Raw genomic sequence first — 12,643 nt, 5'->3', positions numbered from 1 at the left:
GAATTGAGAACCATAATATACTGGTAATATCTGGCTGTCAGATACAAGGAAATAACACGAGATGATTAGCAAAGTAATCAATCAATTACCGTTTACAAAAATATAATGCAGTGCAAAAAAATCACGTATAAAACGCTTTATAAATACCAGGGACGTTCACATTTTCGAGTAATGATTGATGTAAAAAATAATCAACGTAAAATCACAAGTCATATCATGTTGTAACAAGATGTGTCCATTTTTTCATGATCATTCAATATGCAACATAAATTGCGGCTTTTAATTAATATTTTGAACCAAAAATTAGTTAATGCAAGTCTATGCTAATTTGCAATTTAAGGTGTTGGTTCAATTAAACGTTCTGCTGCTGAATTACTTTATAGAATAACTGTTAGGAAATTAGCTGTATATGGCTACACTAACAAGTTGTTCTTAGAAAAAAAATCTGTTCCAGAGCATAATCACAAAAATACAAAAATAAGACGAAATGCTTAAGACGGCATGACATAGGACCATACAAAAATACAAATACAATTAAAAAATTGACCCACAATGCTTACTACAACTTAAATGATTATTGCAGAGGTAGCAAATTTTGAGCACTGAAACATGGTGTATACAGATTAATACAGTCTTGGTGTGTCACAGTGCATCATCATACAGGAGACATGATACAGGCAAAATGCATTATTGTTAGCTTGTTTTTGTCACATTGTTGTCAAACTCTTATTCTTAAGGCTGTGTCGCACCCAAAACATATTTCAAAATTATTTATTTAGAAGATACATCATGCTATTTATTTTAGTAGATATTTAACGCTAGAAGAATAAAATAAAAACACTGAAAACAAATGAAATAAAAACGGTTGTAAAATTACACACTTACACATATCATAAATTTAAATCTTGTTAAAATACGATTTATCTCAATTTCAGACGTTTTATTTAACAACTGAGTAGAACTTTATGCTAACTTTAAAAGGAAAATATTTCCTGGAATACTTCGGTCATTAAATCATCACTTGAATTCGATGGGTTTATATTTTTCTGGGACTTTTGGATCACCGAGTCCATTCGCTGTATTTGAACAGTTGAATTCCGCTTTAGCCGGTGATTCGGCGGCAGGGGAAGGGGCGCCAGGAGTGCAGCACATTTCATTACCTTTCACGAACACACTCAGGTTTGTGATCTATGATTCCAAAGGATCTTAAAGATAATTTGTTATATCGCGAAGTTGGCATGCAATAAAGATGGTGCCCCGTTTTTTGGCACTTGTTTGCATCATGATTTATCTTTATTGATGTATAATCTTGGTATAAAATTTCGGTTCTTTCAAATGTGCCGTGTTGGGGGGCCTCTCCTATACCTTCCCGAATGTAACATAGCTTATTGTGGATATAATATTGTGTTTTGTTGTTGTTGTTTTTTTTTCATGTTGTACTCGTGCCTTTTAATGTTGTTTACTGATATGGATATGTATCGCAAAACAAAACTTGCCTTTCTTCTGATTTTTTTTCAGAGAAACCATGCAGTACGCTCTGTGAAAACAATCAATTGTGATTGAATTAGTTGGTTGATTTAAGATATCATAGATGCGTCTATATCAAGAAATGTAAATATTTTAACCACAAAATATAAAAATATAAAAAAGACACTATTCTTGAAACGAGCTATTTCTATCATTTGACAACGTATAATTTTGAAATACTTATCTACCGCAAATCAGGTATTTATATTTTATAAAGAACACCACGTTCTAATCAAGGACTTGTTTCGGTTTCCTACATATAAGCAAAGAATGGGATACTAATTAAACATGCGTTCCAAGAAAAACAAAATTTTGCTTCCTAGAATTGTTTGTGAAATATTATTTTCAAGTTTCCAGTATTATACTTTGCACAACTTCGTGCAGGTGTTTTGTCATGCACAAGCAAAAAGGCAGTCAGCACTCTCTAATACAAGCGTGCCCTTTTGACTTATGTTTCGTCGAAAATGAATTTTAATACGATGTAGCATTAATTTTAGTTATTTCACAGCAAAGAACCACAATACAAATTTAGCCCGTACTAAATAACGTGGCAATGTTGACATTAGTTTTATATTTTAAATTAATTCTTAGCCCGAGTATGACATCTTCAGTGCGCTCTGTAAATTACAAGCAAAATCAAGTCTAGTTTCGGCGAAACTATGCAAATTACAGTGTGTTCAGTGCATGTTATATACAGAAGCTTCTAAAAAAATTATTTTTGTGTTGCGGTATAACGCTCGCACGTCACAAAAACGGGCGAAAAATGTCAAAACATATAACATGTTAATAAAACTGTCACGCGAGAAAATAGCGAATAATTACACAAAAAGCTGAATGTGTAACACAGGTCATTTCCCATTAAAGTGATAAGGAGAGTAAACAATATCTTGTCATCTTTTCTTCTATATAGCAAATACAGTAGAACAGTGATATAACCATGAACTTTTCAGCTGTGCCACTTACCTAGGTCATTCATGTCGATCTAGGATAAAAATAAGTGGTCGATAAAACAAATCAGTTATAGACCACGGAAATGTGAAATGTGAAATATTTGAAAAATGTTCTTAAAACCTACTTTGAGGTATTAGGGAATCGATTCTACCGATTTTTGTCGCGATTTCGGATTTTTTGGAAGAATACGCGTTTTCTTTGTGTCCACATAACTTGTCCGAACCGCAACGTTTTGGACATCAGTATATATATGTGCAGTATTTTATTTTTTTTATTCCGAAAAATAACTTAAAATTGATACAAACACATATTTCTGGGCAAGCTGATGGACTGTAACGATTCCCGATTGAGATATTGCCTTATTTCATATTATTTCATTTAGTATTAAACAGAGGCCTACTCATAATCTTCTTGAAATATTTTCCGTCTAAGTGAAGAATGCTTCTTAAAAAAGGAACATTTATTTAACAGAAATAATAATGACAAATGATAAAAATAAAAATCTACGAACACCACAAATTTCCTGCGAGATCATTTTAATCTCACGGTGAAAGTCCTCACGATGAAAGTCGTGACGATTTTCCGTGCAATTTATATGGAACATAAAGGTCAAACTTATATTTAATAATATGTCCCATTTTACAAATCAGGATATATCTAACACATCCTTTCCAGGCTTGTTTGAAAAAAAAGATTAACATACAGTTTAAACATGTTTTAAAGGCAGCAAGTTTTAAAGTAATGGAGATGATTGGATAATTTGACCACAGGTGCACGGCGCGTGGCCATTACTGAAACTACTACCCACAACCCACTACAACCCCCAAAAATCCTAATGCACATTAAATTTATTCCAAAATCTATTAACATCATCCAAACATCATAACTATTGACAAAAGTCAATAATAAATTTTTGCTGGACTATAAAATTGACTTTTGTCAATAATTATGATGTTTGGATGATGTTGAATAGATTTTGGAATACATTTAATGTGCATTAGATTTTTGGGGGTTGTAGTGGGCTGTGGGTAGTAGTTTCAGTAATGGCCACGCGCCGTGCACATGCGGATTTGACAAAGTGCATTCCTTGTTTTCTGATCGTTTATCGTTAATGCGGCGTTAATATAAGAATAATGTTGGCATTTTTATGGATTTAGACATTATTATATATATTGCATTTTGCACAAAGTTTTCTCTGCCTTACTGTTTGTATGACAGTATTCCGTTTGTGTCAGTTTTCTGGATTAAAAACCAGTATTAACTTACCGCCACAAGTAACTGACAACTTCTATACGTGAATCAAAGGTGGATGACGAACGTCTTTATACGTAATTAATCGATCAGATTATTAATTATCATATTTTATATAGTTAATATTTTTGATTACACCTTATTATCCACGCCCGTATGCAATTTTATCTGTTTGGCTTTTGTTACAAAAGTTGAACCTTAACAATCAAAATAAGCTCACTATGTCAATTAATTCTTTATACATGTATCTTACTGTGAGGATGGTATGAATATTGACACTTTCTTGATAAAAAGTTATCAAAACTGTTGCACTTTTCTATTGTTCTTATGTTACTACCGTTAGATGTACCTAGCCTGCTAAAATTATTTCACACAAAAAAATAAACGTAACACAGTTGTGCACATCACGGGCCCGCGCAATGCAGACCAGACTAGTTACTGGCTTACGTGATATGGATGTCATGCATTTCTTGTAATAAAGAAACGTTAAAGGTATATAAATTAATGTACACGACAATTTATATTTAAGTAGCAAAGTAAAAAAAAAAACACTTGTGTCAAAACCGTTTTAACTGAGACTGTAATCTCAATGTTTACCAAATGTGCTCGTGGTTTTCAAATTTCTGGCAAACATATTTACAGGTGAGTAGTAAGTTGGGCATTTTGTTATATCAATAGAACCAATCACTTTTTAGCATTTTGTGTTTTTCTTTGTTTTAGTTATTTGTTAACAAAGGAGCATGTAGGTAAGTCAGTTATCATTCTTGGAATAGGTTGGTATGGTGTCCATAGACTTGTTAGGGACTTGTGAACCAAGGGAGCGTAGAAACTATTTTATGTATGTCATACACGGCGATGTTCAATTCAAAAATGCGGTTTGTAACTTTAAAATTGATCGAAACGTGTAGTTCTTCAAATTACTCTCAATTTTTAGAAATGCATAGCTTTATTCTCTTAATCCATTTCTCGAAAGCGTCACGTAGGCGTACTCAGCTATATAACGAAAGTATTGTATTGATGAACAATAGCTATAGTAGAGGTGGGTGCTGGAGCATTCACGGTCAGATAACTGTTAAACCTGTTGAAATTTTTTGCTGTTTTTTTTTTTTCAACAAAATATCGTGAGTTTCTTACAGTCACATTCCTTTCTTTTTTTACTGGAGGACGTCAATTTAACCTGCTCAGAAGTAAGGTCAAAAGGTCAAGGGCCTCCCAGATGAGCGATTAGACGCGTCTTGGACTTCTTTTTGTAACTGTTTAGTATACATAATTTTCAGCATTTCAAAAACGCTGTATTTACACATTTTACATTTTTTTCATGTTGGACTATGTATCCATTTCACCTTGCTGTACAGGAGGTGACAGTATGACATTTAGTGTCAGGTATAACATTAGTTTTGACATCATTATCGGTTGGATATGACTTTCCAATTTTTTGTGGTACAAAAATATACAACAATGACAGGTTTATAGAAGTAAAAAATGTGGTTTAAAAACTAGTTCTGCTTTTATTGCTTTTTATATGATAATTTTAGAATATCATCCCCGGCAAAATATACATAAAATTTTCCAGAAATATTGTTCACGTTTCATCTTAGTGCTATTTTCGTCCAAGAAACAGAGATTAAAATGATCTTCAATTAACATTCAAAATTCAAGATTCACTGAAATATTAGATTAATTTGACATATTTAAAGTCCATCAGAAAACGTATATACATGCACTTTAATTAAATAATCCATTTTGTGAGCTGAAAACACGTATAATCATCGACAAAAACGCCGCTTTAAAACATGTAACCTGCTATACAATAACGTATGGCCAAAAGTCACAGGGTCCAGGCTGCAACATGCATCTTGAAATAACATCAATGCACAACAAAACGTTTCAGAAGAAATCTATACAGTACATGAGGAAAAACAACAATGTTGTGAATTAACTAAACATAAAATATGATCTTTGGCATATGAAATTATGCTAACAGTGATTAGGTATACATATACTTGCATGGTTGTGGTATAACGAGCAGACTCACTCAAACCTAGTTTGCCATTGTTTTGTTTGGTTGCGGTCTACGTTCTTTATACGATTTTATTATTAGTCGTTAAGTGTTGAGCGGCCATATGTTGTCAGTCAGTGATTTTATTATACTTGTCGTGTTGGATCATGGAATATATTCAGCGTTCATTTGAATCACACACTTCATCTTAAGCCGGTGATAACCACGTGAATGGTTCTGCGCTTTTCATTGCCGCTCTTGAAAAGACTCAATCAAGACTATAGTTTTTCTTTCAGTGTACTTGTCTGCGTTCTTTGCTCCCGTTCTTAATTCATTTTGTATGATTTCAGGGCCAAGTGGTACGATTCTAAATGTGATTCCAAACAAGCGCTGGTAGCGTTCGTGGAGGCAGTAGAATCTTACGACCCGGATGTAATTATGGGACCCCCATGCTCAACAGGTATAGTCATAAATATAATCAGAACAGAACAGAATTTCATTTCTAGAATTTGAACATACAAGTTCCTCATCCATCACATGAAAAAGATTAAGTCAAGGTCTACATACATACATACATATACAAACCTGAAAAGGAGTGTGATCAAAAAATTTCAAGCAAGCTAATAAACACAGCGAGTTTTTGTTGGATCAACCATTTATCGTTCTGATGGCCTAATCCTTATCAGGATAGCCAATCACAATACCCCACTGCTCAAAGAAAACAGGATTTTTATCAAATTATGGAAGGATTTGACCAAATATATTTTTATATTTGTAAATCAGCTATATGTTCTTTAAAAACGTTGAATTGTATCTAAAGTTGCATTCAGTTACAAACGCAACATATTACTTTACTTTATAAACATTTGTATAGTATCGACGGCCATAAATAGACAAATGTTTGTGAGCATTTTCATGCAATCGCAGCAAGAGCAAGTAAAACTATCAATATTGTTCTCTTGTCAATAATCTGAGATATACAAAACATATAGGAACTGGCTAACGATCGGAACGATGTTTCCACTAATGAACGGTTATCTACTATTGTAGCCAATGCAAAATGTTGTTGTTGTTGCTGGTGGTGTAAAATAAAACTCGATTCACTGATCCAGCAAATCTCTTTTAAAATTTTATGCTGAGAAATTGGCAAATCCAGCAAAGGTTCGTAACTATTATTCCGGCGTGTTTACGTATTCAAAAGGCTTACTCCTAATGTTGTAAAATGTAACGTCTGTGACCCTTTGCTGGTAGAGACGCTCACATGTTACAGCAACGCCCTTACAAAGTCACGAACATCCACAAAAAATAACTGCAATTTTATGTATTTGCGATTTTTTAAACACGAAAGACAAAGCTGCAAACCAAACATTACTCACTATGTTTAAATGTCTAACCTTAGTCCTGTGCATTGTAAATTACCCTAGGCTGTATTCTTTTCAAAAATAAGATGCTTGTCACATACATCATGTTTCAGCGAAATGTTTTAGGCACTTGGTTGCAGCATTGAGCAAATGCAAGGGAACGTTCATTACTTCATTCTGGATATTATTATATTATCTTTATCTGATGAAAGTCGTATATTTTTAACAAACATCTAATTTTATAACGAACAGAACAGAACAGATCTTTCATTGTTATACACGTGTTACAAAAGGTATTCTATGTTATAAAAAGACATGAACATTGCTATGAAATGTCACATTGCACTTTTCTATTTAAATGTAATTCATATCTAAGATTATTAGAGTTGTATGTTTAGAGTATTGATTGGATAATCTGTCAGGTGTTTTCGCGAATTTACATATATAGTAATAGAGTGACTCTCGTAGCAAGATATAGTATAGATAAATGATGGCTTTATGTCCTACGACTCCCGGGTTGAGTGGCCAACACCTAAACCACTAGACCACCGCTCCCCTGATTCATTTTAAATGGATAGTCAGTAACTATATCTAGTATTATTCTGTTTTTCGTCTTAACTTCAGGAGTGTGAAAATCGACATTATCCTTACATCTGCTGACTTCCCTTTCAGTTTTTTAATCAAAACTGCCTTTTCAGCAATGATAAATTTAAAGGCTACACAATTAATGACTGAAGAAAAGTTTAAAACTATAAAGTGTTATACCAATTTCTTACATACAATAGGCCTATACGGCAGTCCTCGACACCCTGTCATGACCTGCCAAAATAATCAATAAATTTGGTGATTTATTATACACGTTTGTCAGCTGAGTTCGAGTTACTGAGTTTAAGATGACAATACAATTAATATACAATATGAAAATGCATGACGAATTACATTGTCCGCATGCATATCAGGTGTAAAGAAGCCAGGTTCCATGGTACCGAAACAGTTGCACGCATGCCTTATGGTAATCTAATCACTGGGCCCGTTTCACGAACCCTACAAGGACTTTAGAGTAAAGTGATTCACGAACATCATTTTAAGTAGATTCATTTTTACTATTCGGCAATTCTGAGAATCTAAGCCAAACAAAAATAAAAACGATTTGTCATAGAAAATGACTAATGACACCTTTTTAGAATGATATATAATGTTATATCTCCTGAAATAAATGCGTTTTAAAAGTCCATATTTAGGAGAGAACGTGGGATAAAACTTATCATCGGAACGTTTGTGAAACAGGCTCAAGTGTTGCAAACGATCGTGGTTTCAAATTAATTGGCAGAGAGCTGACCTCAGACACTTTATTCCGTTAAACCAGATTGCAAGCAAATCTAGACTTTATCTATAGCATAATATTAATTAAAACATATATAACTTTATTTATGTTTAAAAACTTTAGGTCTCCTTGGTGTTGCACAGTTGGGTTCCATCTGGAATTTACCGGTGTTCAGTTGGGTTTCAGACCTGTTGGACTTCAAAGACAAAGACAAATACACAACACTCGTCAGGCTATCCGGTCCACTGTACGCCATTGGTAAGAAGTTAGTTACACTTGATATTTTATACATAATGTTTTCGTCTCTAGAGCGGAAGACTTGTAGAGAGTAAATGATTTCTGTTGGTCCCTTGCAGCTGCCATTGCTGTCTACAGCGTTTCTATGTAAATGATTTCTTTGGAGGGAATCAACACAATTAATGTCTGAATAGTTTCCATGAGGTAACTACTAAGCTGTCGTGCATGGTTGCTTTGCATGTGGTGTTGCAGTTTGTCTCTGAACGGCATCACATTTTATCAACAATTTTTGATCTCTAGCGCTTTACCTGCATTTTTTTCTCCAGCAGATTTATTAATGCAGGTGGCTTACTAAAGAAAGTAAAAAGAAAAGGTTTTTTCTAGTTGCAACCCTTAACCTCTATTGAACGTTTCTGAAGGAACCCAATTTACTGTCGTAATATCTTTTAAGTGTAAGTAGGCTTTAACAGTTCCCTTCATTGATTTGTTGATGTTTTGATTCCTTGTTGACCTCCGAAAGAATCCCCAATCCTGCAATAAGATATAAATGTAGTCACTATACCCGTGCATACTAACCTTTAAACGACTTATAGTCTGTTTCATTGACCTTGATCCCTTAATAGTTGTCTGCTGGATCCTTGCCTAGTAGAAATCTGTGTAGTTTTTCTTTGCAGGAAAGTAACTGCTGTTGCAAACATTGCAACAGCAGTTACTCAGAAAATGTAAACGTAATTAATATTGATGGTAATCTAATTGTTAAGCCATTATAGAGTGGGTATTTTGTTATTTGAAAAACCCTTACAGTTCAATTACCATATGTTATTAAAGAGGTAGAAATTACCATATGTTACTAAATAGGTAGAGAATTCTTTCTATAGGATGTCACTGCATTTCACATATTATTAAAGATGCGCTTTGCTGTTATGTCACTAGTGTATCGTTTCGTCATATTTAAATATACATTGTATTTAACTTTGCTAAAAGTATAGACTAACTGTGCATGTAGAGCTATATTCACAATTAAATGTCATTATCTAATAACAACCATTTGTTGAAAAAAAATCAGTTTTTAGAAAATTAGCGGAATTACAAAGTAATACTGTGTTTATCCATAAATATTTTAAATCTAACATACAGTATTGTTTGTACAAACAATCATGTATATTTTACGTTTATGTAGACATTTTTTTATCATTTTGATAAATCACATCACCATCGATAGCTGCTTGAGTGCAGCTCTTTAGGGGCTACGCTATAATATTAGTTTCTATGGAAAATCTAGTGTGTGTGTGTTGTTTTTTTTTTCAGATTATTGTTTACGAACTTAGATACTTATCACACCTCAGTTACACATGTTGTCTGTTACACTGGTTACTAGTTTGTTGCCTAATACATATCCGTGTTACACATGTTTGTTATAATATCCCCGAGGATATAAATACGACAATATATCACCTAATGACAAAGGAGAATATTGTTTTCTTTTCTCATTGTTGTTGTATTTATGACAGATGAGTGACAATCTTTCTTCATCTTCTATCAACATAGCTGCGTGCTAATCTTAACTTAACATTCATTTACAATACAGACTGCTCCCATTAACAGTATCCGGAGGAGTCGCAAGTTTGAGCCCACGTTGTTCAAAATGTATAACAGTCCATTGGAAATGGTCCGTATAGGGTATTTTGCATTCATACGCTAAAACCTATGAATAGCTTTTGAAATCTGAGCGTTTTCTGCATCTTGCACAACTTAATTAAATGCCTATCAGTGTTCCGGAACATCCGCCTGCATGATCGATACCCGATCGATCGGCGGCTATAAATTGAATTACATATTAACAAAGACATTTACATTCTCCCCGTATGTTCTCACAAATCCTAACAATGGATAAACTTCGAAGGTAATTTCATTTTTATAAAAAAAATCTAAGTAAACAAGACAGTGTCAACACAAATAGAAATACTCACATAGCATTTACAGGCTAGAATTAAGACGTAAAAATATTGGATTACAATAAAATAAAAAATACTGATACAGAATAGAGCAGAAAAACGAGAGCTATTGGAGAACAGCAACGCTCGACATTTCCACAGCCTTGTCACTAAACACGTTCCATGACTGAATACAGAAGTTGATATTTTATGAAAAAGTAACTAAAAGTAATGAAGTCTGTGAAGTGCATGTCATGTTATCACAGTTAACTACAGTCCTTTCCTACAAGCTTAAATACAAAAAAAGACTTGGCCGAAATCTGGACCACTAACGCCGACAAACGAGTGGCACTGCAATAGCTCTACTTATTCTTCAAAAAAAAGAAGTAAAAAAAAAAAAAATACAACGGCAACTAAAAAGGTATTTTGAAATTAAATTCGAACATCATCAAATGACACAACAAAAAGAGTTGCCAGTTAAAACCATTACCCTGCTGAATTTCTATAATGAATTTGTCCATGATCTTTCAATTTGGACAATACCATTAACTGTAAAAAGGGGGTGCTTACCAAAAAGGAACTGACTGAATGTCGAATAGTGCAAATCTTGATCAGACTGCACGGATGTGCATGCTGATCATGATCTACACGGGTCGCAAAGGCAGAATCAGTTGTTTTCAGCATGGTAAGGGTTAACTGATATATGCCTTGAATTTTGGAAAATAACTAGGTTTAACTTCGTTTTGAGCAGTTTTGAAAATGGTTATTTTTATTTCTTTAATTTTTAAAATGCAAAGAGTAATTTTTTGCCTTAATTATGCAGAATTCTGTTATAGTAAAAGTTAATATTTTCCATGACCCTAAAAGGACCAGAAAATATATTTAACAACACTGAGTCCAAGTACTGTGCAGAGTTAAATCACAGTTTAATGCCAGCTACATGTGTAAATATTAAATGTATACTTATTTGCAATCTAGTTCGACTTAAACCTAATAAACTTTATTGGTAAGAACAGGATCTGATTGCTCTGGCGTAAAACCACATGCACGTCACGTGAAGTCATTTCTCGAGAAAAATGAGGAATGCATCAACATCTTTCTCAGTAAATGATACAAGTAAACAATACTGCAGTATACAATAATATTTCTGTAGGATTCTAGACAAGCCCTAACGTTATTATAAGCGCTTTCATATATATTGAAAATAATTGATCATGCATCTGTGTTTTCATTTGAATTGTAGCGTAAGAGTATTTTGTCCAGGTATTAGCTCATTTTTAATGAAGCCGCCATTGGCAGCATTGCGAAGGCAACATTTATTTTGGACCACAGATAAATCAAAGTCCACTTTATCGTATATGAAGTAATTTTTTTTCTATTTTCAGCCGAAACTATGCGTCAAATAGGACTGTTCTTCAAATGGAATAATTTTGCCCTGATATACGACAAGCAAGCCCCTTATGAGGCCGTGGCAGTTGCACTGAGGGAAGCGGCTGTGGACAAGAACTACACCATTAAAAGCACTCATTATATATCAGCCGAGACTACAGACGATCATATGGTGTCAATGTTGCAGCAAATTAAAAAGTTCGCCAGAGGTAGTGTTATTTGAAAACATAATATATAGTTGTGAAACTACCAAAACATTCGCTTTGGGGTTACATATACCGGTTGGTAATTAAACTAACGTACAATTTAAAATGATATTTTTTCTCAAACTGGATAGAACGTTATGATTTGCGGACAGTCTTAGAGTGCAGCCTTGCAATATGCTTAATTCAAGATCAAACTATCAATGAAAAACTGAAGTTTTGAGACTCAATTTTATAGTTTCGTTTGAGGAAGAAAATGTACATGTGTTTGAGATTATTTATGAAAAAGACTGTCTGATATAGGGATCCCCTATAGAACTTATACGCCGTTTTTTCGCCATAATTCGGTTTTATTCTCTAACTTCACATTCGTTAGGATTTTACCACCATACATTTAAATTTTTACAATGTGTGATTCAACTCGGCTAATATATAAAACTAAGTGCCCGTAAGACATAAAACGACAC

The 12,643-nt window shown here is 33.6% G+C and overlaps 1 protein-coding gene across 2 annotated transcripts in view; it reads left to right on the top strand.

The window, feature by feature from the left end:
* LOC123536484 (atrial natriuretic peptide receptor 1-like) overlaps positions 1 to 12,643 on the top strand; it is a 37,790-nt gene that overhangs the window by 1,056 nt on the left and 24,091 nt on the right. For both annotated transcript variants that reach the window (XM_045319688.2, XM_045319689.2), the window contains exons 2-4: positions 6,079 to 6,188; positions 8,537 to 8,671; positions 11,970 to 12,182. In XM_045319688.2, the coding sequence (XP_045175623.2) occupies positions 6,079 to 6,188; positions 8,537 to 8,671; positions 11,970 to 12,182 (458 nt within the window). The remainder of the gene's footprint in view (positions 1 to 6,078; positions 6,189 to 8,536; positions 8,672 to 11,969; positions 12,183 to 12,643) is intronic.

Source organism: Mercenaria mercenaria, chromosome 17, assembly GCF_021730395.1.
Source record: "Mercenaria mercenaria strain notata chromosome 17, MADL_Memer_1, whole genome shotgun sequence".
NCBI classification, from domain to species: domain Eukaryota; kingdom Metazoa; phylum Mollusca; class Bivalvia; order Venerida; family Veneridae; genus Mercenaria; species Mercenaria mercenaria.
The sequence above is the reverse complement of the archived record's forward strand: the minus strand, read 5'-3'. Positions and strand labels throughout refer to the sequence as shown.